This window comes from Somniosus microcephalus, chromosome 4, assembly GCF_052327205.1.
Source record: "Somniosus microcephalus isolate GS21.2 chromosome 4, FLI_Smic_1.0, whole genome shotgun sequence".
Taxonomy (NCBI): domain Eukaryota; kingdom Metazoa; phylum Chordata; class Chondrichthyes; order Squaliformes; family Somniosidae; genus Somniosus; species Somniosus microcephalus.
The window spans coordinates 321,582,202-321,609,615 of record NC_140990.1 but is presented as its reverse complement, the minus strand read 5'-3'; the positions used below and the strand labels follow the sequence as shown (position 1 = coordinate 321,609,615).

Below are 27,414 nucleotides of genomic sequence, written 5' to 3'. Positions count from 1 at the left end.
AATGAAATATTTGTACAGTATGTTTTCTTTTAATAGACAATCCCCAGCGATGCCAAGTTTCAAAAGCCTGAAATTGCATGAGGGTGGGAGAAGCAGGGAAAACAGATAAGGGTCAGGAATTGCACTCCTGAGATCCTGGGAACGTACAAGCTGAGTGTGTGGGCAACTATTCAGTCCCCTATTGCTGTTATCCGGCCACCTTATACCTGTTAGGTGGAACACAGCACCTAAACCCCTCGGTTTTCTCCTATTGTGGTACAATGTGTGGTGGATGACTGTTATTCTTTCAGTAAGATTCCATGAAGACATAGCCAGAGACTGAACACCTCCCGGGGGGAGGGGGGCAGAGAAGGGGTACAGGTCATCATACTTACGAGATGGCTTCAATCATATCCACTCCCATCTCGACGCAGCAGTGCGCGTGGTCCGCCCGAGCCTCAGGTAGGCCTGAGACACAATAGTAGCAATCGCCCAGGATCTTAATACGCAGGCAATGGTTCTCCTGGAAAGGGAAGAAGAGAGAGAGAGAGAGAGAGAGAGAAAAATATGCAAGTAGAGCGCGACTGCAGAAGGAGAAACTTCGAGACTGCAGAATAGCTTTCCTTTTAAGGCTTGAATAATGACTACAGACGCAGACGACTGCTGGAAAGGACGACACGGGGCGCAACAGTTCAACTCAGGCGGCGCTGACTTACTGCTGCGAGCTTGTCAAATCTGGCAAAGAGCTCGTTGAGCGTCATGACCAGCTCCTGCGCCGTGCACTGCGAGGCCAGGCTGGTGAATCCTTCGATATCCGCAAAGAGGATGCTGGAACAGACAAGAGGCGAGAGAGAGAGAGAGAGAGAACATTTTAATCGTGAAGTTGCAGAACCGCCGATTGTTTTCCTTAGCCCCAGATAAAGTAAAGTTAAAACTATGAGGTGAAGAGGGGGGTGGGGGGGGGGCGGTGCGGAGGGAGGAGTGGTGGGGGGGCGGCTGGGGGGGGGTGCGCGGAGAGGGGGGGGGGGGGAGTTGTAGAGGAGACCGAGGAGGTTCAAAGGCATCTGAAATATTTGTTTAAACAAGCCTACGATTTAATTTGTGCAGCAGTATCAGCCAATGATGTGAATCTTGTTAAATCTACTGGGGTTAAAGCCTGTAACGTCAGGCAGTTTTAACCTTTCAAACACCAAAGAAACCGTCCAGTTGCAAATAGTGACCATTAAAGAAAGCAATAATTGCATTTATATAGCGCCTTTCATGACCTCAGGATGTCCCAAAGCGCTTTACAGCCAAAGCAGTACTTTTTTGAAGTGTAGTCACTGTTGCAATGTAGGAAACGCGGCAGACAATTTGCGCACAGCAAGATCCCACAAACAGCAATGTGATAATGACCGGATAATTTTTGTTCTTTAGCGAAGTTGGTTGAGGGATAAACATTGGCTCCAGGGCAACGGGGAGAACTCGCCCCCTGCTCTTCTTCGAAATAGTGTCGTGGGGTCTTTTACATCCACCTGAGAGGGCAGTCGGGGCCTCGGTTTAACATCTTGTCTGAGGTTGTCCTCAGCATTTCTGGGCTCGTGAACTGGGGGGGGCGGGTGGGAGGGCAGAAGAAAACCAGGGTTCCTACTCCCAATCTGTTGTAGAGTCTTACACTGTCGAAGGTGCCATCTTGCAGATTTTTAAAAATCATTCACAGGATGTGGACATCGCTGGCAAGGCCGGCATTTATTGCCCATCCCTAATTGCCCTTGAGAAGGTGGTGGTGAGCCGCCTTCTTGAACCGCTGCAGTCTGTGTGGTGAAGGTACTCCCACAGCGCTATTAGGGAGGGAGTTCCAGGATTTTGACCCAGCGACTATGAAGGATCGGCGAAATATTTCCAAGTCAGGATGGTGTGTGATTGGAGGGGAACTTGGATGTGGTGGTGTTACCATGCACCCTTGTCTTTCTAGGTGGAAGAGGTCGCGGGTTTGGGAGGTGCTGTGTCGAAGAAGCCTTGGCGAGTTGCTGCAGTGCATCTCGTAGATGGTACACACTGCAGCCACGGTACGCTGGTGGTGGAGGGAGTGAATGTTTAAGGTGGTGGATGGAAAGATAATGAGGTGGGCTACTTTGTCCTGGATGGTGCTGAGCTTCTTGAGTGTTGTTGGAGCTGCACTCATCCAGGCAAGTGGAGAGTATTCCATCACACTCCTTACTTGTGCCTTGTAGATGGTGGAAAGACTTTGGGGAGTCAGGAGGTGAGACACTCATCGCAGAATTCCCAGCCTCTGACCTGCTCTTGTAGCCACAGTATTTATATGGCTGGTCCACTTAAGTTTCTGGTACATGGGACGTTAAACCTTGACCCCCCTCTGCCCTCTCATGTGGATGTAAAAGATCCCATGGCACTATTTCGAAGAAGAACCGGAAAGTTCTCCCCAGTGTCCTGGCCAATATTTATACCTCACTCAACATCACTAAAAAACAGATTATCTGGTCATTATCACATTGCTGTTTGTGGGATCTTGCTGTGTGTATGTTGGCTATCGTGTTTCCTATATTACAACAGTGACTACATTTCAAAAGTACTTCATTGGCTGTACTCCTTGAAAAAGTGCGACATCCCCACCGACACCTGGGAATCCCTGGCCCAAGACCGTACAAAGTGGAGGAGAAGCATCCGGGAAGGCGCCGAATACCTCGAGCCTCTTCGCCGGGAGCAAGCGGAAGCCAAGCGCAAACAGCGGAAGGAGCGCACATCAACCCAGGCACCCCACCCACCCGCCCCTTCAACCACCGTCTGCCCCACCTGTGACAGAGACTGTAGGTCCCGCACTGGACTCATCAGTCACCTGAGAACTCATTTTTAGTGTGGAAGCAAGTCATCTTCGGTTCCGAGGGACTGCCTAAGGAGAAGAGAATTAGCTGTAAAGTGCTTTGGGACGTCCTGAGGTCATGAAAGGCGCTATAGAAATGCAAGTCTTTCTTTTTTTTAAACTGTCGTCAAAAAGTGCATGGTTGTTGTGGTCGGGTGAGAAGGGGATTGGGTTCATAGGATTACATAGGATGTACGGCACAGAAACAGGCCAATCGGCCCAACCAGTCCATGCCGCCATTCTCCACTCGAGCCTCCTCCCGTCTTTCCTCATCTAAATCTATCAGCATAACCCTCTATTCCCTTCTCCCTCATATGCTTATCTAGCCTCCCCTTAAATGCATCTATACTATTCGCTTCAACCACTCCCTGTGGTAGCGAGTTCCACATTCTCACCACTCTCTGGGTGAAGAAGTTTCTTCTGAATTCCCTATTGGGTTTCTTGGTGACTATCTTATATTGATGGCCTCTAGTTATGCTCTTCCCCACAAGTGGAAACATTGGGGGCGATTTTGTTAATGGGGGCGCGTTGGAGGCAGGACCGCTGCTTAGCAGGCCGATGTCCCACCTCCATCGATTTGTGGCCAACCCACGCTATTTTCCCTTGATTAACCTTGTTAAGCCCGCTGGGCGGGCTTACCAGGCCAATTAAGGGAAAGCCGGTTGCAGAGAATGTCAACGTATGACGTTTCATCTGTCAAATATGTGAAGCTGTCAAACAGTGATATTCTCTGCAGTTTGATGAGGTCTTGCATTCAAGACCTCATCAAACTTCCTTCTTTTACAAAAATGAGATGGTTGTTGCATCTGAGAATGCAACGGCCATCTCTCATCTGCAACACGGAGGTCCGAGACTCTCCGCATACAAACCGACTGAAGCCTGCAGGAAGAAACAAAGGTAAGTACACTATTACTAAGACTTTGCACTTACCTCAGATACTCACCTCTACACTCTTGCACCCATCACTTACCTTCACACCACACTTTTGCACCCACCGCCCCCCCCGAACCCCGCAGACCCAGTACTCGCCTCGCTGAGCTGGTGGGTTTTGTAGTCTTCGGGAAGCCCGCACTTGTGAGGGCAAAAAGGGGATAATCCTATTTTCTGCCTGTTAACTACCTGTTAACAGGCAGTTAATTGGCTTTAATCCCTTCCCGCCTCCAAGGAGACGGGACATGGCGCGGGACGGCTACCCGCCTTCTAGGAAGATGGCATGGAGGCAGGTTAGGGGCGGGTTGGGCACCCGCCCCCAAATACTGCCATTTTCCCAGCAGTCCCGCCTCCATACCCACCTCCCCAGGGCTGGCAAAATTGCCCCCATACTCCCTGTATCCACTCTATCAACATTTTTCATAATTTTAAAGACCTCTGTAAGGTCACCCCCTCAGCCATCTTTTTTCAAGAGAAAAGAGACCCAGCCTGTTACATAAGAACATAAGAAACAGGAGCAGGAGTCGGCCATTCAGCCCCTTGAGCCTGCTCCGCCATTTAATGAGATCATGGCTGATCCGATTTTGGCCTCAACTCCACTTTCCCGCCCGCTCCCCATAACCCTTGACTCCCCTGTTGCTCAAATATCTGTCTATCTCTGCCTTGAATATATTCAATGACTCCGCCTCCACAACTCTCTGGGGTAAAGAATTCCCAGTTCTTCCTTTCCTGATATGTATACCCTCGCATTTCTGGTATCATCTTTGTAAATCTTCCCTGCACCCTCTCCAGTGCCTCTATATCCTTTTTATAATATGACGACCAGAACTGTACGCAGTGCTCTAAGTGTGGTCTAACCAAGGTTCGATACAGGTTTAGCATAACTTCCCTACTTTTCATGAAATCTACAGCACAGGAGGCGGCCATTTGGCCCATCTTGTCCGTGCTGGCTGACAAAGACTATCCACCCTAATCCCACTTTCCAGCACTTGGCCCATAGCCCTGTAGGTTACGGCACCTCAAGTGCATATCCAAGTACTGTACTTTTTAAATGTGATGAGGGTCTCTGCCTCTACCACCCTTTCAGGCAGTGAGTTCCAGACCCCCACCACCCTCTGGGTGAAACAGTGTCTCCTCAACTCCCCTCTCCGACCAATTACTTTAAATCTATGCTCCCTGGTTATTCACCCCTTCGCTAAGGGAAATAGGTCCTTCCTATCCACTCTATCTAGGTCCCTCATAATTTTATAAACCTCAATTAGATCTCCTTTCAGCCTCCTCTGTTCCAAAGAAAACAACCCCAGCCTATCCAATCTTTCCTCATAGCTAAAATTCCCCAGCCCAGGCAACATCCTCGTAAATCTCCTCTGTACCCTCTCTAGTGCAATCACATCCTTCCTGTAATGTGGTGACCAGAACTGCACGCAGTACTCTAGCTGAGGCCTAACTAGTGTTTTATACAGTTCAAGCATAACCCCCCTGCTGTTATAGTCTATGCCTCGGCTAATAAAGGCAAGTATCCCGTATACCTTCTTAATCACCTTATCTACCTATCCTGCCACCTTCAGGGATCTGTGGACATACACTCCAAGGTCCCTCTGATCTTCTGTACTTCTCAGTGTCCTACCATTTATAGTGTATTGCTTTGCCTTGTTAGCTCTCCCCAAATGCATTACCTGACACTTCTCCAGATTGAATTCCATTTGCCACAGTTCTGCCCACCTGACCAGTCCATTGATATCTTCCTGCAGTCTGCAGCCTTCTTCTTCATTATCAACCACACGGCCAATTTTTGTATCATCTGCAAACTTCTTAATCATACTTCCTACATTCAAGTCCAAATCATTGATATATACCACAAAAAGCAAAGGACCCAGTACTGAGTCCTGTGGAACCCCACTGGAAACAGCCTTCCAGTCACAAAAACACCCTTCGACCATTACCCTTTGTTTCCTGCCTCTGAGCCAATTTTGGATCCAACTTGCCACTTTGCCTTGGATCCCATGGGCTTTCACTTTTGTGGCCAGTCTACCATGCGGGACCTTATCAAAAGCCTTGCTAAAATCCATATAGACTGCATCAAACGCACTACCCACATCAACCCTCATCGACCCTCCTTGTTGCCTCCTCAAAAAATTCACTCAAGTTAGTCAGACACGAACTTCCCTTGACAAATCCATGCTGACTGCCCCTGATTAATCTGTGTCTTTCTAAATGAAGATTTATCCTGTCCCTCAGAATTTTTTCAATAATTTTCCCACCACCGAGGTTAGGCTGACTGGCCTCTAATTACTCGGTCTATCCCTTTCTCCCTTTTTAAACAACGGTACCACGTTAGCAGTCCTCCAGTCCTCTGGCACCCCTAGTGCTTGGTTTGCTTTTTTTTATGGCCTTGCTAACCTGTGTCGCAACTTTTAGTGATTTGTGTATTTGTACTCCGAGATCCCTTTGTTCCTCTACCCCACCTAGACTCGCACCCTTCAAGTGATAATTGACCTCCCTATTCTTCCTACCAAAATGTAATGCCTCACATTTATCTGTGTTGAACTTCATTTGCCACTTATATGCCCATTCTGCAAGTTTATTAATGTCCTCCTGTAATTTGTTGCAGTCCTCCTCAGTATTGACTATCCCACTCCTTCCTTCTTCTTCTTAGGCAGTCCCTTGGAACCGAGGATGACTTGCTTCCACATTTTCCCACCCCACCAATTTGGTGTCATCCGCAAATTTAGAAATTGTGTTTTTGATTCCAAAGTCTAAATCGTTAATGTAAATTGTGAACAACAGTGGTCCCAGCACTGATCCTTGTGGAACACCACTACCCACCTTGTGCCACTGTGAATAGCTACCCTTTACTCCTACTCTCTGCTTTCTGTCCTGAAGCCATCCAGCAATCCATTCTGCTACTTGTCCCCTAACTCCGCATTCTCTGACCTTGTTCATCAGTCTATTATGGGGTAACTTACCGAAGGCCTTTTGAAAATCCAGATAAATTACATCTACTACATTGCCCTTGTCTACTCTCTCTGTTACCTCTTCAAAAAAGTCAATGAGGTTGGTCAAGCAAGGCTTTCCCTTTTGAAATCCATGCTGACTATTCATTATTATATTTCTTGGTGCAGTTGTGATGCCCACCCTTCTCCCAGATGTGACGGAGGTTGGGGGGAGGGCCACAAGAATATACCGGAATGAGTCTGGGGCGCTCCAGGAAACATACGAACATATGAAATTAACAGGCAGGAAAAGACCAGCTGGTCCATCAAGCCTGCCCCACACCATGATGGCCGGAGCATCGTGACTGAAAACTTCCTCTCCACCCCCCAGCCCCCCCACAGCCATGTAATCTCTTGGGAAAGGCAAAAAGCCAGAGAATAAAATCCCAGGGCCAATAAGGGAAAAAATAAGAACATAAGAACATAAGAAATAGGAGCAGGAGTCGGCCATTTGGCCCCTCGAGCCTGCTCCGCCATTCAATGAGATCATGGCTGATCTGATCTTGGCCTCAACTCCGCTTCCCTGCCCGCTCCCCATAACCCTTGACTCCCTTATCATTCAAAAATCTGTCAATCTCCGCCTTGAATATATTCAATAACTCAGCCTCCACAGCTCTCTGGGGTAGAGAATTCCAAAGATTCACAACCCTCTGAGAGAAGAAATTCCTTCTCATCTCCGTTTTAAATGGGCGACCCCTTATCCTGAAACTGTGCCCCCTAGTTCTAGATTCCCCCACGAGGGGAAACATCCTCTCAGCATCTACCCTGTCAAACCCCCTCAGAATCTTATATGTTTCAATAAGATCACCTCTCATTCTTCTAAACTCCAACGAGTATAGGGCCAACCTGCTCAACCTTTCTTCAAAAGACAACCCCTTCATCTCAGGAATTAACCTTCTCTGAACTGCCTCCAATGCCTCCTTAAATATGGAGACCAAAACTGTACGCAGTACTCCAGGTGTGGTCTCACCAGCGCCCTGTACAGTTGTAGCAGGACTTCCCTGCTTTTATACTCCATCCCCCTTGCAATAAAGGCCAACATTCCATTTGCCTTCCTAATTACTTGCTGTACCCGCGTGCTAACTTTTTGTGTTTCATGTACGAGGACCCCCAGATCTCTCTGTATCGCAGCATTATGTAGTCTCTCTCCTTTGAAATAATAATTTGCTTTTTTATTTTTCCTACCAAAGTGGATAACCTCACGTTTTCCCACATTATACTCCATCTGCCAAATTTTTGCCCACTCACTTAGCCTATTCTATATCTCTGGTATACTCTGGTAAAATTCCTCTCCAAAAACCCTCAGGCGAATGTAAAGAGCAGTCGGTGGGAGGTGAGCGGTGGTGGGGGCGGGGAGGGAAGGACCGGGGCGGGCTGGTGATGGGGGGGGGGGGGGGGGCGGTCTGGAATAAACAAACGAGGGCTCTAGCTGTCTGAGAACCATTGCAAAGGCCGCAATATCTGCACAGTGTCACTGGGTGCCTGAATCTGTCACTGCTCAGCACCAGACAATTACAGGCACCTAGCAATGTATTTAAAATTAGTGAGAGTTAAAAAAACAAACATCCACAACACATAGTCCATTGCCAAAATTTAATGATTTTTGTGTTTATCCAGGATTTAACCCAGCCTTGTTAAAATGTACGAACACTGGCCAACAAAAAAAAATTATATATAACATTTTTAAACACAGAAAGGCCTTTCGGGAAATGTGTTTGGACATAATCAGTCCATGGACTGTCAGTACAATAACTCCCCCTAGTTCAGCTCCAAATGCCCCTAAATTAACCCTTTCGCAATTAACAGATTTAAGGTGATTGGCAAAAGAACCACAGGCGACACGAGGAAAAACTTTTTTACGCAGCGAGTGGTTAGGATTTGGAACGCACTGCCTGATAGGGCGGGGGAGGGCAGACTCAATAGCAGCTTCCAAAAGGGAATTGGATAAATACTTGAAGGAGAAAACATTGCAGGGATATGGGGAAAGAGCGGGGGAGTGGGATTAACTGGATTGCTCTTCGAAAGAGCCGGCGCAGACTCGATGGACCAAATGGCCTCCTTCTGTGCTGTAATTTTTAAAATTCATTCCTGGGATCTGGGCGTCGCTGGCAAGGCCAGCATTTATTGCCCATCCCTAATTGCCCTCGAGAAGGTGGTGGTGAGCCGCCTTCTTGAACCGCTGCAGTCCGTGTGGTGAAGGTGCTTCCACAGTGCTGTTAGGGAGGGAGTTCCAGGATTTTGACCCAGCGACGATGAAGGAATGGCGATATACTATGATTCAATCTATAGGGTTTTAAAACCTAACTTTGATATTATCTAATCAATATATTCTTGATTTATCTCATCTTTTCTCCAACTCTTTACAACAGTACGAGTATCCTGCACTTCACTTTTGGACACTAAGGGAATTTTTTGAACATGAATTTTGCAGCAAGTAATTAGGAAGGCAAGTGGAATGTTGGCTTTTATTGCAAGGGGGATGGAGTATAAAAGTAGGGAAGTCTTGTTACAACTGTACAGGGCGCTGGTGAGACAACACCTGGAGTACTGCGTGCAGTTTTGGTCTCCATATTTAAGGAGGGGTATACTTGCATTGGAGGCAGTTCAGAGAATGTTCACTAGGTTAATTCCTGAGATGAAGGGGTTGTCTTATGAAGAAAGGTTGAGCAGGTTGGGCCTATACTCATTGGAGTTTAGAAGAATGAGAGGTGATCTTATTGAAACATATAAGATTCTGAGGGGGATTGACAGGGTGGATGCTGAGAGGATGTTTCCCCTCGTGGGGGAATCTAGAACTAGGGGGCATAGTTTCAGAATAAGTGGTCGCCCATTTAAAACGGAGATGAGGAGGAATTTCTTCTCTCAGAGGGTCGTGAATCTGTGGAATTCTCTACCCCAGAGAGCTGTGGAGGCGGAGTCATTGAATATATTCAAGGCAGAGATAGACAGATTTTTGAAAAACAGGGTTATGGGGAGCGGGCAGGAAGTTGAGGCCAAGATCAGATCAGCCATGATCTTATTGAATGGCGGAGCAGGCACGAGGGGCCGTATGGCCAACTCCTGCCCCTAATTGTTATGTCCTTTACAATGGTTTTTGCAACAAGAAATAAATGTTCCAGGAGAGAGTCATGAAGGAAGCCATTCAGCCCATTGTGCCTGTGCTGCCTCTCCAATGGAGCTCACCAACCTAGCCCTATTCCCATCTCCTTTCCACACACTCTTTTGAATTTTGCTTTTTCAATTATTTATCCACTTCCCTTTTAAAAGCTATTCCTGATTCTTCTCTCCCAGTGTTAGCTGTGGCTCAGTGGGTAATGCTCTCGCCTCCTGAGTCAGAAGGTTGTGGGTTCAAGTTCCCACTCCAGTGAGACTTGAGCACACAAATCTAGGTTAACACTCCAATGCAGTACTGTCTTTCGGAAGAGATGTTAAACTGAGGCCCTCTAAGGTGTCTGCTCTCTAAGGTGGACATAAAAAAATCCTGTGGCACTATTTTGGGGAAGAGCAGGGGAGTTATTCCTGGTGTCCTGAGCAATATTTATTCCGCAACTAACATCACTAAAACAGATGATCTGGTCATTATCACATTGCTGTTTGTGGGAGCTTGCAGTGTGCAAAATGGCTGCTGTGTTTCCTACATTGCAACAGTGACTACACTTCAAAAAAGTACTTCATTGGCTGTAAAGTGCTTTGGGACGTCCTGAGGTTGTGAAAAGTGCTATATAAATGCAAGTTTTTCATTTCTTTCTATTTGTTTCAGGTTGTGCATTCCACATGCTAATAACACCCTGAGTAAAACAAAAAAAATTCTCTTAACCTTTCCCTTCATTCTTTTGGGAACCATCGTAAATTCATGTCTTCGAGTGACTGGCTCACCAATCAGCTTTGGCTCAGTGGGTAGCACTCTTGCCTCTGAGTCTTGAAGGTTGTGGGTTCAAGTCTCACTCTAGCGCAACGTATTGGTTGACATGCTAGTGCAGTACTGAGGAAGTGCTGCACTGTCGGAGATGCCGCCTTTCAGATCAGATGAGATGTTAAACCAAGGCCCCCACCTGCCCTCTCAGGTAGATGTAAAAGATCCCACAGAAAATGAGCAGGGGAGTTTTCCCCAGTGTCTCAACCAACAGCTAAGACAGATGTTCATTATCTCATTGCTGTTTGTGGGATTTAAAGTAATTGGTCGGAGATTTACAGGGGATTTGAGGGGAAATTTCTTCACCCAGAGGGTGGTGGGGGATCTGGAACTCACTGACTGAAAGGGTGGTAGAGGCAGGAAACCCTCATCACATTTAAAAAGTGCTTGGATATTCACTTGAAGTGTCGTAACCTACAGGGCTACGGACCACGAGCTGGAAAGTGGTATTAGGGTGGATAGGTCTTTGTTGGCCGGCGCAGACACGATGGGCTGAATGGCCTCCTTCTGTGCTGTATGATTCTATGAGTGTGCTGTGTCCAAATTGGCTGCCGCATTTCATACATGGGAGCACCTTCACCACACAGACCACAGTGGTTCAAGAAGACGGCTCACCACCACCCTTCTCAGGGGCAATCAGGGATGGGCAATAAATGTTGGCCTTACCAGCGGTGCTCACACCCCGAGAATGAATAAAAAAACACAGTACTTCATTGGCTGCGAAGCGTTGTGAAAGACGATGGGCTGGATTTTGTCAATGGGGACGTGATGGAGGCGGGACTCCCACTTTTTGGGTTGTAGTCCCACTTCCATCGACTTGTGGCCAACCCATACTATTTTCCCTTGATTGACGTTGTTATGCCCGCCCAGCGGGCTCAGCAGGCCAATTAAGGGACACCTGGTTACTGGTGACATCAGTGATTGACATTTCATCTGTCAAGAGCTTTTGACAGATGAAAAATCAACGTTTGACAGCTCTGTGAAGCTGTCAAACACTGACAATCTGTCTTCTAACTTGAGTCCTTCTCCACAGACTCAGTTAGAGATCTCTCCAGACCAGAAAGCAGAGGCTGCAGCTTTTGACATTTCAGCGGCCATTCTGCTTTCTGTGCCAGTGAACTGAGGGACTCCCGAGTACTGAAGGGAGGAAGCCTGCAGGAGAAAGTAAAGGTAAGTAAAACTTATTAAAACACTTTACACTTACCTCACACACTTACCTCTGCACACAAGCACCCATCACTCACCTGCACAACGGACATCTCAACCCCTCCAACCCCTTCAGACCGATGCTCCGCCTCGCTAACGGCGTGGTTCGGAGCCGTCGGGAAGCCTACACTTCAGGCCTAAAAATAGGGATTAGGCAAAAAACTGCCTGTTAACTACCTGTTAACAGGCAGTTAATTGGCACTAATCCCCTTCACGCCTCGAGGAGGCGGCTCCCAGCACAGGTCGGATACCCGCCTCCTGGGCCATTGGCACGGAGGCGGGTTGGGGGCGGGATGGGTTCGTGCCCCCCGATTCAACAATTTTCCCACCACTCCCACCTCCAAACCCGCCTCCCCGGGGCTTGGAAAATCCAGCCCGATAAGTCTTTCTTTTCCTTAAATGACCTGAGGGGAATGTTCGCTGGTTGAAAGCTGGCATGAGTCCTGCTGAAGCCGTGGAAAGGCCCCGAGATCTTGCTGTAGAAGTAAGGGAATTGGCCCTGGAACCTCACCCTGCCAGTTGGCATTGAAGGTTCTTCCCTGCCGCTTTTCTCTTCAGCCCAAGGAGGCCCCTGGGTGCCTACCTGGTGGAGCAGGCTTTCCTGCCCCGGGACTAGGGCTGCCAACTCAGGTTGGATGTGTTCCTGGAGGTAGCGTCACATGGCACTCCGGTCTCCAACCGCACCCACCCCCCACACACTCCTGCCATTGGTCGCCTGACACGCCCATCCTCATGGCGCGCCGCCTTCCCACGGCCAATCGGAGAGCAAATAGACTCTTCGTGACCTGATTGGCTGATTCTTGACTCTCAGTCAAAGGGGCTTTACCCCCCCCACCTTTCCAATATTTTTATAACAAATGTTCAAAGAAAATGAAAAAAAAACACAATGGCCCAGAAATTTGGGTCTCCATGGGTGAGTACGCATGGGGTACTCACGCGTAGGCCTAACGAAAGTGCCAGTTTCGTGCATGCACTGCGCATGCGCGGGAAACCGGCACTTCCGTTCCCCTGAAAGAAGAGGTTGACAGGTGGAACGCGTGCGCAGGAGAGGCAGTGAACTTACGTTTTTTTTGCAGGTTTTCCCAGGAGGGTAAGTCTCCAGAAGTTAGACATGTAAAAAGCAGGCGCAAGGCCTGCTTTTAACAAGGTAAGTGGTGAATTAATTAAAACTAAAACATTTTTTCCACAGGTTTATTATTTTTAAATACTTTAAAGAAAGGTAAGTTTATTTTTAGCCCCGTTAGAAAATGTAATTAATTTTTTCAAAAATGTAAATTATTGTTTAAAATAGTTATTTCATGTAATTTATAATTATTTTTAAAATGTGATTTAAAAAAAAATGTATTTGTGGTTTTAGTGATGTTTTGGGGCTTATAGTATTTATAGGTCCTGTCAAACTTATGAATGAAGCATTCCCTGCTACCATTGGCTCTCCATAGTCCACGTGATCCCAGGGGGCGCTTCGAACTAACTGCGCCCCTGGGATACGCAAGCACTGCGTGCCGGCAGTTGGAGGAGGCCCAGGATCGGAATCCCACGCGGGCCCACAGCACAATGGCCGGCGCGCTAGGTAAGTGCAGGTCGGGGGCTTGCACCCGCGGGAAGCCCCCGACCCGAATTTCTGGGCCAATGTTTTTTCAATGCCTCGATGGTTTTTTCTCCAGAGTTGCTGGAAGCAGTTTCCAGGCGATCAATCTTTAATTCCTGGAGACTCCAGGGCAATCCTGGAGGGTTGGCGACCCCCTAGCCAGGCTAATATCCCCCCACTATCTGGGACGGGTTCTCCCGTCCTCAGCTTCGGCCGGCCTTGTGCTCCCTTGTGCCGGTGGAACAAAGCCCATTGGAATCTTGGCACCGACGTTTCTAACCACCGCTTATACATGTCCAACACTGCGTCACGCAGAGAGAAAACATCTCCGCAGCACTTAGCAATTATCACCCCAGACACTCAGTGCCTGGGAACCGTTGAACGAATGAATGCAAACACCTATTATTCATCTAATGTGTATTTTAAAAACGAAAGAGAGAAAAAAATTTCCCGACATAATGGGTAATTGTTGGAAACCATCAATCTCCCTCTGGTATTATTACTGTCAGAACAACTTAGATTTATAAGCAGGAACTTATTCTTCCTGCTGCTACAGAGAAAGCGACAGGAATATTAAGGGAATCATTGAATATTAAGGGATATGGGGATAGTTTAGGAAAGTGGCGAAGATCAGCCATGATCTTATTGAATGGCGGAGCAGGCTCAAGGGTCCAAATGGCCTATTCATAGAGTTATACAGCACAGAAAGAGGCCCTTCGGCCCATCGTGTCCGTGCTGGCCATCAAGCCCTGTCTATTCTAATCCCATTTTCCAGCACTTGGTCCGTAGCCATGTATGCTATGGCGTTTCAAGTGTTCATCTAAATGCTTCTTGAATGTTGTGAGGGTTCCTGCCTCTACCACCCTTTCAGGCAGTGAGTTCCAGATTCCAACCACCCTCTGGGTGAAAACGTTTTTCCTCAAATCCCCTCTAAACCTCCTGCCCCTTACCTTGAAACTATGCCCCCTGGTTATTGACCCCTCTACTAAGGGGAAAAGTTCCTTTCTATCTACCCTATCTATGCCCCTCATAATTCCTGCTCCTATTTCTTATGTTCTTATGTAACAAAGCAGGCATCAAAGTTACGAGATATCCCCGAGGTGGGATAGATTGACGTTATGGCTGACGATACTTGCGGATCAACACGGAATGGGCTTGCGTGACTTTCCTTGGTCCGCCATTTTAATGGATGAGTTGACCAATTGGGTGTCACCAGGACAATACCCGCATTAAAATGGCAGCGAGGAGAGCCGTGTGAACACGTTCGGGGAGAAATTGAGTATCTCCCTGTTTAGCGGTAACGAAAAAGTATCGCCGGACGCCACGCCAGACGCGAACTTTGGGTTTAGCACTCCAGGAAGGAAGTGGAGCGCTAAATCAAGCGCTACCACTTCTCTTGGAGCGCTAAAGTTTGGCAAGAGGGGCGGTAGCGGTAGGGGCGCGGCCCAATGTCGAGGGCAGCGCTGCCGGGAACGGAGGTTCCTTCCTTCCCTTAAAGGGAAGGGCCATGGCTGCAGGCTCTGCATTAAACCGATGTCCCTTGTCGCCGACGGCAGCTGCGATCCTCGACGATCAGCCCCAGGCACTCTAACAGAGCGCAGGGCCGATCAATGGCGGCACAGGAAAAAGTTGGAAAAAAACAACCTCAGGGGTGAAAACAAATTTTTCATTGACGCAAGCGGCCTTACCTTTAAATACCGCTTCCCAAGTGGCCGGCCTCCCAGACAACGCCTCCTGCAGCTGTCGGTGTCATCGCCCAGCGACACTGCAGGGGGCAGAACTGAAGTTCGGGTCCGGGGCGTTGCCGGGGTGCTGCGCTGCTGGATGACGTCACGATCTCCGGGCGCAGGAGATCATGGCGCTAATGGTTACCGCCGCCACATACCTTTACGTCAATTTCGCGGGCGTCGGTACCATCGCCGTGCCCAGTCGCAAAGCCGATAGTGCCCCGTTAACGCACCCCTGGAGGAGCAAACGGGAGGCGCCAAGGAGTCCAATTTCTCCCCCGTTGAGCCATTAATATCCAGATTCAGCAGAGTAGATATGGACCGAGAGGTAGTGGTGAGGGTAATGGGAACCACGACGGGCACGGGTTGTGTAGCGGTTACGATACTGGATTAGCGACGCCATGGGTTGGGTGTTCAAATCCCACCCTGGCATCAACCTGGTGAATGGAACTGCTGAGCTGGCTTCATCTGCCAGCATCATCGGCAAAAGAACCAGAGGGGAGACGAGGGGAGCTTTTTGTTAACGCAGCGAGTTGTTGTGATCTGGAACGCGCTGCCTGAAAGGGCGGTGGAAGCAGATTCAACAGTAACTTTCAAAAGGGAATTGGGTAAACACATTGAAAAGGAAAAAAAAAATTGCGGGTCTGTGGGGAAAGAGGGACTAATTGGACAGCACTTCCAAACAGCTAGCACAGGCACAATGGGCAGGTGCAGCATAACGTGGATAAATGTGAGGTTATCCACTTTGGTGGCAAAAACAGGAAGGCAGATTATTATCTGAACGGCAATAGATTGGGAGAAGGGGAAGTGCAACGAGACCTGGGTGTCCTTGTGCACCAGTCGCTGAAGGTAAGCATGCAGGTGCAGCAGGCGGTTAAGAAGGCAAATGGTATGTTGGCCTTCGTAGCGAGAGGGTTCGAGTACAGGAACAAGGATGTCTTACTGCAGTTGTACAGGGCCTTGGTGAGACCACATCTTGAGTATTGTGTGCAGTTTTGTTCGCCTTATCTGAGGAAGGATGTTCTTGCCATGGAGGGAGTGCAGCGGAGATTCACCAGACTGATACCTGGGATGGCAGGAATGACGTATGAGGAGAGATTGGGTCGATTGGGCTTATACTCGCTGGAGTTTAGAAGAATGAGAGGGGATCTCATTGAAACTTATAAAATTCTAACAGGACTAGACAGACTAGATGCAGGAAGGATGTTCCCGATGGCCGGGGAGTCCAGAACCAGGGGTCACAGTCTAAGGATAAGGGGTAAGCCATTTAGGACAGAGATGAGGAGGAATTTCTTCATCCAGGGAGTGGTGAACCTGTGGAATTCTCTACCACAGAAGGCAGTAGAGGCCAATTCATTAAATATATTCAAGAAGGAGTTAGATATATTTCTTAAGGCTAAAGGGATCAAGGGATATGGGGAGAAGGCAGGGACAGGGTACTGAATTTGGATGATCAGCCATGATCACATTGAATGGCAGAGCAGGCTCAAGGGGCCGAATGGCCTACTCCTGCTCCTATCTTCCATGGGCTGAATGGTCTCTTTCTGTGCTGTATGATTCTACTGCATTGGAGGGTCAGTCTAGACTACTTGCTCAAGGCTGGGAGTGGGACTTTGAACCCACAACCTGCTGAGGCAGCGGGAGAAGAGTGCTACCCACCGAGCCAAGCTGACATAGTGATAAAACGAATAATTTCAGCTCTTTACCGCACAGCAACACCACCCTTGAGGACATGGCTCTGCAACTGTGCAACATACCAGGGCAAAACAGCTGAAAGTATTTCACACTACTTAATAATTTAGGGACCAATGCTGTGTTAATGCAATAACCTTAAATATTTCAGTTCCATCCCATGAACGCATCTGTCTGATTAATTGGGTTTTACTGTAAGGAACCTTTCACCAGAGTAGGTTCTTCCGACAATCTCCTTATTGAACATAATCGCATTAATTGTGTTATGACAAGAGGGCGACGGTCACGGCCAAGCCCAAAGCCAGAGGGCTTCTTGTTCATCATTGAAGTAAGCTTCGAGCTTCATGTTGAGAGAGTGCCGTGACCCCCTTGGGAATTGCTCTCATCCATGATACCCGCAATCTCTTTAAACAGGCTTGTGAAGGTGCCAAACACCAGGAAGCTTTCTCTCGACAGATTAAAGCAGTGAAGGGCAAATTTTGGACTGATCTCAGGAAGGTTTTCACTTAAAAAGTGCAAGGTAGGGGGGTGGAGGCAAAAGCCTTGGAACCATGTCAGGGTCAGTTGGATGCTGGGAGGGAGGGGAGGGATTATCCTAGGGTCTTTCTAGATGGACGAGTAAGGATGGACCAAATGGCCTTCTTCAGCTGCATCAACAAAAGAAAGACTTGCATTTATATCTTCTTCTTCTTAAGAACCAGAGGGGAGACGAGGAGAGCTTTTTGTTAACGCAGCGAGTTGTTGTGATCTGGAACACGCTGCCTGAAAGGGCGGTGGAAGCAGATTCAATAGTAACTTTCAAAAGGGAATTGGATAAACACTTGAAAAGGAAAAAAAATTCTGTGATCAACAAAAGAAAGACTTGCATTTATATAACGCCTTTCACGACCACCGGACGTCTCAAAGCGCTTTGCGGCCAATGAAGTACTTTTTGAAGTGCAGTCACTGTTGTAATGTAGGAAATGCGGCAGCAAATTTGCCCACAGCAAGCTCCCACAAACAGCAATGTGATAAAGAGCTGATGATCTGTTTGGTTTTTAGTGATGTTGGTTGAGGGATAAATATTGTTCAGGATGGCAGGGAGAACTCCCCTGCTCTTTGAAATAGTCCCATGGGATTTTTTACATCCACCTGAGAGACCAGACCGGGCCTCGGTTTATATCTCATCAGAAAGACGGCACCTCCGACAGTGCAGCCCTCCCTCAGCACCGCACTGGAGTGTCAGCCTAGATTTGTTGTGCTCAAGTCCCTGGAGTGGAACTTGAACCCACAACCTTCTGACTCAGAGGCGAGGGTGCTACCCACTGAGCCATTGGCTAATAAATGGCTGACATCCTGCTAATTGCTTAGCAATCCAGCTCGTTTTGCCTCATGCGGCCTTCCAATCAAAGGAGTGAATCTGCAGGATGTTAAGGTCATCTGTGCTCAGAACTTGTCCCAGTTACACCGTGGGGTGGAGTTTGGAACACGAGTGAAGCAACTGCTCATACCGCAGGGAAGTAAGGGACCTCGTTACCTGTCCCATCATCGTATCCTCAGCAGTGGAGAATGGGCACTGGGGTGAGGTGCTGGGAAGCGTGGGTAGCCAGCGTACGTGGGACTGTCCCCCTCAAGCAAGAGTCTGTGCTCTCGGGAAAACTAGGGGAAGAAAGGAAAATAAACCGGGAGCAATCCCACTGGAAATGCGCTCCGAGGCTGCTGTCTCACCTTACTATGCAATCAATAATATTGATGATGTAAGAAAACTCACTAAGCACTTGGTTGAGTCTAAAACAAGGCTTTAATCAACTGTTTCACAACCATGAGATTCTAGTTACATCACTAGTTCCTGGTTACAAAAACGTCCTGGGCAAGCTGGGCCCACGCCCGAGTATTTATACTCCTTGGACGGCGCCACCAGCTCGCCGCCCAGTGTTACTTCATGAGTCATTTCTTCATGAATGATAAGATTCATGACAATTGATGTGCGTTGTGGATTGTCCCACGCAAAAGAACACCGTAAACACGGCCATTGACAGCGCATTATCGGGACGCTAACCTCAGGCCAAGGAGATGGTCACCTAAAGGAATCGCTGAGATTTTTATTTAAGCTTTTCTGGAGCACTGTTCGGACCGATCCTGATCCCAAGGGCTCCCTTGGCCTGAGGCTAGCATCCCGTAAATGCGCTGTCAATGGCAGTGTTTTGTGTGGGACAATCCACCGCACACATCAATATTACTGACTGTAAGGTGAGACAGAGCAGCCTCGGAATGCATTTCATAGAAAGTCATAGAATCATAGAAAGTTACAGCACGGAAGGAGGTCATTTTGGCCCATCGTGTCCGTGCCGGCCAACAAAGAGCTATCCAGCCTAATCCCGCTTCCCAGCTCTTGGTCTGTAGCCCTGCAGGTTACAGCATCCCAAGTGCACATCCAAGTACTTTTTAGATGTGGTTAGGGTTCCTGCCTCTACCACCCTTTCAGGCAGTGAGTTCCAGAACCCCACACCCTCTGGGTGAAGACATTTCCCCTCAAATCCCCTCTAAACCTTCCCCCAATTACTTTAAATCTGTGCCCCCTGGTTTTTGACCCCTCTGCTAAGGGAAATAGGTCCTTTCTAACCACTTTATCTAGGCCCCTCATAATTTTATACACCTCAATAACGTCTCCCCTCAGCCTCCTCTGTTCCAGTGGGATTGCTCCCAGTTCATTTTCCTTTCTTCCCCTAGTTTTCCTGAGAGCGCTGACTCTTGCTCGAGGGGGACAGTCCCACGTACGCTGGTTACCCGCCCTTCCCAGCGCCTCACCCCAGTGTCCATTTTCCACCGCTGAGGATACGATGCTGGGACAGGTAACGAGGTCCCTTACTTCTCCACGACAGTGGAGGTCTCCCTAGTGCAATGGGCAACATTTATCCCTCTTAATTAATACTTTGTGTCTGTTTTCACAAAAGAGAGGGGCGATGCAGACATTGCAATCTAGTAGGAGTGTGAAATATTAGATGAAATAAACATAGTGAAAGAGGTTATTAAGGGGTTTAGCATTTTTGAAAGTGGATAAATCCCCAGGCCCAGATGAAATGTATCCCAGACTGTTAAGAGAAGAGAGGAAATAGCAGAGCCTCTGACCATCATTTTCTAATCCTCTCTGGCTCTCTGTGGTGCCAGAGGACTGGAGGATGGCTAACGTGGTACCGTTGTTTAAAAAGGGAGAAAGGGATAGACCGAGTAATTACAATCCAGTCAGCCTAACCTCGGTGGTGGGAAAATTATTGGAAAAAATTCTGAGGGACGGGATAAATCTTCATTTAGAAAGACACGGATTAATCAGGGACAGTCAGCATGGATTTGTCAAGGGAAGTTCGTGTCTGACTAACTTGATTGAATTTTTTGAGGAGGCAACAAGGAGGGACGATGAGGGTAGTGCGTTTGATGTAGTCTATGGATTTTAGCAAGGCTTTTGTTAAGGTCCCGCATGGCAGACTGGTCACGAAAGTAAAAGCCCATGGGATCCAAGGCAAAGTGGCAATTTGGATCCAAAATTGGCTCAGAGGTAGGAAACAAAGGGTAATGGTCGAAGGGTGTTTTTGTGACTGGAAGGCTGTTTCAAGTGGGGTTCCACAGGGCTCAGTACTGGGTCCTTTGCTTTTTGTGGTATATATCAATGATTTGGACTTGAATGTAGGGAGTATGATTAAGACATTTGCAGATGATACAAAAATTGGCTGGGCTGGGAAAATTTAGCTATGAGGAAAGATTGGATAGGCTGGGGTTGTTTTCTTTGGAACAGAGGAGGCTGAGGGGGGATCTAGTTGAGGTGTATAAAGTTATGAGGGGCCTAGATAGAGTGGATAAGAAGGACCTATTTCCCTTAGCAGAAGGGTCAATACCCAGGGGGCATAGATTTAAAGTAATTGGTTGAGGTTTAGAAGGGATTTGAGGGGAAATATTTTCACCCAGCGGGTGGTGGGAGTCAGAGACCCTCATCACATTTAAAAAGTACTTGGATATACACTTGAACTGCCGTAACCTACAAGGCTACGGACCAAGTGCTGGAAAGTGGGATTAGGCTGAATAGCTCTTTGTCGGCTGGCACTGACAAGATGGGCCGAATGGCCTCCTCCAGTGCTGTAAATTTCTGATTCTATGAACCATCACCATGAAGACTCAACTCCTTTAAGACGCTCCTTAAAACCTACCTCTTTGATCAAGCTTTTGGTCATCTGTCCTAATATGTTCTTATATGGCTGTGTAAAATTTCGTTTGATAACGCTCCTGTGAAACGCCTTGGGATGTTTTACTACGTTAAAGGTGCTACATAAATGCTGTTGTCATTGTTGTTATAAACCAGATTATCTGGTCAGTTATCCCACTGTAATTTGTGAGAGCTTGCTGTGCACAAATTGACTACCTCATTTTGTATATTACAGTACAAAAATAATGGAATCCCTACTAAAGGAGAAAATAGAAGAACATATAGAAACCAAAATTATAATAATTAATAGTCAGCATAGATTTCAAAAGGGAAAGTTTGTTTTACCAACCTCATTGAATTTTTTGAAAAAGTATCAGAGAGAGTAGACAAGGGTAATGTCGCAGATGTAATTTATCTAGATTTTCAAAAGGCCTTCGATAAGGTACCCCATAATAGACTAATGAGTAAGGTCAGAGAATGCGGAGTCAGGGGACAAGTAGCAGAATGGATAGCTGGCTGGCTTCAAGACAGAAAGCAGAGAGTAAGGGGTAAAGGGTCGCTATGCACAGTGGCAGAAGGTGGGAAGTGGTGTTCCACAAGGATCAGTGCTGGGTCCACTGTTGTTCACAATTTATATTAACAATTTAGACTTTGCTCGCAAATTGGCTGCCGCGTTTCCTACATTACAACAGTAACTACACTTCAAATTGGCTGTAAAGCGCTTTGGGATGTCTGGTGGTCATAAAAGGCACTATATAAATGTAAGCCTTTCTTTCTTTCGGAAGCAAAAACACAATTTCTAAATTTGCGGATGAGACCAAATTGGGGGGGATCGCCAATACTGAGGAGGACCGCAACAAATTATAGGAAGACATTAATAAACTTGCAGAATGGCAAATGAATTTCAACACAGATAAATGTGAGGTATTACATTTTGGTAAGAAAAATAGGGAGGTCACATATTATTTGGAAAATAAGAATCTAAATGGGATAGAGGAGCAAAGCGATCTGGGAGTACAAATACACAAATCACTGAAAGTAGCGACGCAGGTTAACAAGGCCATAAAAATGCAAACCAAGCACTGGGATTTATTTCTGGAGGGATAGAATTGAAAAGTAGAGATATTATGCTAAACCTGTATCGGACCTTGGTTAGACCACACTTGGAGTGCTGTGGTTCAGTTCTGGTCGCCATATTATAAAAAGGATATAGAGGCACTGGGGAGGATGCAGAGAAGATTTGCAAGGATGATACCAGAAATGGGAGGATATACCTACCAGGAAAGGATGAACAGGCTGGGTCTCTTTTCTCTTGGAAAGAGAAGGCTGAAGGGTGACCTAATAGAGGTCTTTAAAATTATAAAAGGTTTTGATGGAGTGGATACAGAGAGAATGTTTCCACTTGTGGGGAAGAGCAAAACTAGAGGCCATCAATATAAAATAGTCACCAAGAAATCAAATAGGGAATTCAGAAGAAACTTTACCCAGAGAGTGGTGAGAATGTGGAACTCGCTACCACAGGGAGTGGTTGAAGCGAATAGTATGGATGCATTTAAGGGGCAGTTAGATAAGCATATGAGGGGGAAGGGAATAGAGGGTTTTGCTGATAGATTTAGATGAGGAAAGACGGGAGGAGGCTCGAGTGGAGCATAGACACCGGCATGGACTGGTTGGGCCAAATGGCCTGTTTCTGTGCCGTATATCCCATGTAATCTTGTGCAACTAGAGCAGTGATTACACCTCAAAAGTACTTTATTGGCTGTAAAGCGCCTTGGGGCGAGCTGAGGTTGTGAAAGGGCCGAGAGAAATGCGAGCTCTTTCTTTCTTCTGGTTGGGGAATCCAGGACAAGGGGGCATAATCGTAAAGTGAGAGTGAAATCGGTGAAGTTACCCTACAATTCAAACAGAGCACAACGATTTAATCCCACTTGTCAACGTCCAATTTGATAAGAACTTTGTTTACGTAATATGGAGTGGAAAATGTTACATATTCCGGCCGGAATAATTTTTACACATGTTCAAGTGGTAATGGAGAGGATCTTAACCAATGAAGCACGGATGGAAGCTTCCAGAAGGCGCAGTCAACATTCTAGCATAGCACTACAAAAAAGTTCTAATCTAACTATCTGAACAAATTCCAAAAAGAACATCTCGTTCCATTTAAAAGGCCTCTCCCTGTGCTTTACAGCGTGCTTCATTAGGACGAGAAACTCCAACTATGCAATTAGTGAAGGTCAAGCTACCCAACCATAGTTTGGAAAATGTAAAGGTTCACTCTGATCTGATAAAGAAAGAAAGAACTTGCATTCCTACAGCGCCTTTCACGACCCGAGGGTGTCCCAAAGCGCTTTACAGCCAATTAAATACTTTTGACGTGTAGTCATTGTTTGTAATGTAGGAAACGCCGCAGCCAAGCTCCTACCTGACAGCAATGGGATAATGACCAGATCATCCCTTTGTCAGTTGAGGAATAAATATTGGTCGGGAAAACTCCCCGCTGCTCTTCTTCGAAATAGTGGCTGTGGAAGCTTATACGTCCGACCGAGAGAGCAGACGGGGCCTCAGTTTAACGTCGCATCCGACAGCGCAGCACTCCCTCAGTACTGCACTGGGAGTGCCAGCCTAGATTATGTGCTATTCAGGTCCCTGGAGTGAGACTTGAACCCACAACCTTCTGATTTAAGAGGCTAGAGTGCCACAGCTGACGCCACTAAGCTGTTTGCTTGTAATAACAATTTGTATTTATATAGCGCCTTTAACAACAACAACAACAACTTGTATTTATATAGCGCCTTTAATGTAGTAAAGGGCGCTTCACAGGAGCGATTATCAAACAAAATTTGACAACCGATCCACATAAGGAGATATTAGGACAGATGACAAAAGTTTGGTCAAAGAGGTGGGTTTTAAGGAGCGTCTTAAAGGATGAGAGAGAGAGGCGGAGAGGTTTAGGGAGGGAATTCCAGAGCTTAGAGCCCAGGTAGCTGAAGGCACTTTATGCCATCTGTTGTGTGCCTTCCCATCCCTCTGGAGCGCTGAGAAAGGAGCGTCAAGCTTTGGGTGTCAAGGTGAATTGCAATCCACCATCACAATAGAAAAAGACCAACAGAGACCACCTCTGACCCACGACGATCTACAATCCCATCTGCTTCAGCTTTTATACAAGTGTCCTGTAGCTGTTTCCAACCTGCTAAAAATAACTGCAGCTTAACAAGTCAACTCCACACAGCCTGCTGTCTCGTGGACTTGTTCCTTGTGACAGAGCCAGGCTCGAAGGAATCTGGCTGCCTTGTGCTGCTTGACTGCCAAGATGAATGTGCAGATTGTCACATTGAATCAATTTAAGACAAAGCTTTAATGAAAAGGTTGTTACTGCATACATGCAGAAATGGCCCATCTCCCCTCAAATTTTCCCTTTTTCACACATCTACAGGTTTTTAAAAAAAATCAAGGTTAGCGTCACCTAGTTCTCTCAGGCGGACGTTAATGATCCCAGGGCACTATTTCGAAGAAGAGCAGGGGAGTTCTCTCCAGTGTTCTGGCCAATATTTATCCGTCAATCGACATCACTAAAGCAGATTATCTGGTCATTATCACATTGCTGTTTGTGGGAGCTTGCTGTGCGCAAATTGGCTGTCGTGTTTCCTACATTGCAACAGTGACTACACTTCATAAAAGTACTTCATTGGCTGTAAAGTGCTTTAGGACGTCCTGGGGTGCTATAGAAATGCAAGTCCTCTCTTTCTTGGTGGTGTCCAATGGTATTATGGACCTCAGACCCTTCACCTGAGTTCCCAAATTAAAAAAAAAATCCACAAATAAAATGAAGATAAAATAAAAGATTTCAAAAGATCTAGTCCTCTAAATTGTAGGAATCGGGGTGGTTGGGGAGGGGGAATAGGGAGCTGTTGCTGGGGAAAGTTTGAAAGTGTCAGCTGTGGTTCAGTTGGTAGCACACTTGCCTCTGAGTCAGAAGGCTGTGGGTTCAAGAGTTCCCACTCCTGGGACTTGAGCACATAAAGCTAGGCTGGCACTCCAGTGCTGCACTGTCGGAGCTGCCGCCTTTCAGATGAGACCGAGGCTCCCGTCTGCTCTCTCAGGTGGACGTAAAAGATCCCATGGCACTGTTTCGAAGAAGAGCAGGGGGAGTTCTCCCCGGTGTCCTGGGCCAATATTTATCCCTCAATCAACATCACTAAAACAGATTATCTGGTCATTATCACATTGCTGTTTGTGGGAGCTTGCTATGCACAAATTGGCTGCCGCGTTTCCTACATTACGACAGTGACTCCACTTCAAAATTACTTCATTGGCTGTAAAGCGCTTTGAGACGTCCGGTGGTCGTGAAAGGTGCTATATAAATCTTTTTAAACGGTTAAATTCATTGTCACAGAAAAATGCAATTCCCAAAATGTAAACTCCCACGTGTTTCCATATTTTGGCATAGAATTTCCCCCGGGATCCTCCCGATCCCCGGCTGTAACTTGGTTGACTGTTTTCAGAGAAACGGTGTTAACGAGCTTCCCTGTTGAAGATACGGTGGGAGATCATGGAGAATGCGGGGAAATTACTTGTGTTCATCTTTTAATAGACTATTCCCCGCTTTAAAAAAAAACTCCTCCCTCTCAGCCCCCCTCCCCCACCATCTGTGCCCTTCCCTGGTGGGGTGGGGGGTGGGGGGTGGGTTTGACCTGCGACCGTATATTTATTGTCAGCCGTGGCTCAGTGGGTAGCACTCTCGACCCTCCGTCAGACGGCTGTGGGTTCAAATCCCGCTCCAGAGACTTGAGCAAAGCTAGGCTGATACTCCAGTGCACTGTCAGAGAGTGCCGTCTTTTGGATGAGATGTTAAACCGAGGCCCCATCTGCCCTCTCAGTTGGATGTAAAAGATTCCACAGCACTATTTCAAAGAAGAGCAGGGGAGTTATACCCGGTGTCCTGGCCCAATATTTATACCTCAATCAACATCACTAAAAAAAAATAGATTATCTGGTAATTATTACATAGCTGTTTGTGAGATCTTGCTGTACGCAAATTGGCTGCTGCCTTTCCACTTCAGAAGTACTTAATTGGCTGTAAAGTGCTTGGGGACGTCCTGAGGGGGTTTGATTTATGAGGAAAGGTTGAGCAGGCTGGGCCTATGCTCATTGGAATTTAGAAGAATGAGAGGTGATCTTATCAAAACATATATAATACTGAGGGGGCTCGACAAGGTAGATGCAGAGAGGATGTTTCCCCTCGTGGGGGTATCTGGAAACTCAGGGGCACAGTCTCAGAATAAAGGGTCGCCCTTTTAGAACTGAGATGAGGAGGAATTTCTTCTCTCAGAGGGTCGTAAATCTGTGGAATTCTCTGCCCCAGAGAGCCGTGGAGGCTGGGTCATTAAATACATTTAAGGTGGAGATAGACAAATTTTTGCAAGATAAGGGAGTGAAGGGTTATGGGGAGCGGGCTGGGAAGTGGCTTTGAGCCCAAGATCAGCCATGATCTGATTGAATGGCGGAGCAGGCTCGAGGGGCCAAGTGGCCTATACCTGCTCCTATTTGTTATGGTCTTATGTTCTGAGGCGCTATATAAATGCAAGTCTTTTTCTTTTTTTTACTGGCTGCTCGATTGCGTATGACAGTGGCTCTAGTGAGGCGCGTTGAGGGAGTGGGGAGCCCATGTAGGCCCAACAATATTTGAGCTGCATTCAAGCCTCCGACAGCCGTGCTAGATGGCAGGAGGGAGGTGCGAATGCCAGGTCCCTTGCTGGCAGAACGCGATGGCTAGCCACCGGCGAGCTGAGTGGTTTGATGCCGCTGGTGCCTTTGGCCTGTGCATGGAGAAGGTTTATTGCTGGAGCCCTTTTCCCACGCATTAGCAGAACTGTCTACAGCAGACCTTCTAAAGTGCATTACTGGCTGGGGAACAGCTGGCTTCTATCACATCAACCAGCAAAAACATCGCCTTTCCCCTTCTTTAGTAAAAAAAATATAAGGACATTTTCCATGCTGTTTGCAGAATCCATTCTATTTTAGGAAAACTCAATGATGAGCAATTGTCGCTTGTATTAATAGGTTAAACCTGGCAGAGCGAAATAGCTGCAACATGACAACCCTTCTCTTTACTTCCCCCACCCCCACCTACTTTTTTGAACCTTTAACTTTTGTCGTGTTGCTCTTTACTTAATTTTTTAAAAAGCCTAATACTTGAATTTTCAAGTCAACGACACAGGATTACATCGGATATACGACACAGAAAGAGGCCATTCGGCCCAACCAGTCCGTGCCGGCATTTATGCTCCACTCGAGCCTCCTCCCGTCTTTCCTCATCTAACTCTATCAGCATAACCCTCTATTCCCTTTTCCC

General features: G+C 47.1%; 1 protein-coding gene across 1 annotated transcript in view; it reads right to left on the bottom strand.

Annotated features, from left to right (window-relative positions):
• adcy5 (adenylate cyclase 5) overlaps positions 1-27,414 on the bottom strand; it is a 328,357-nt gene that overhangs the window by 168,496 nt on the left and 132,447 nt on the right. The window contains exons 4-5 of the mRNA XM_085986826.1: positions 696-807; positions 375-502 (exon numbers count right to left, since the gene is read on the bottom strand). Coding sequence (XP_085842952.1) covers positions 375-502; positions 696-807 — 240 coding nt within the window. The remainder of the gene's footprint in view (positions 1-374; positions 503-695; positions 808-27,414) is intronic.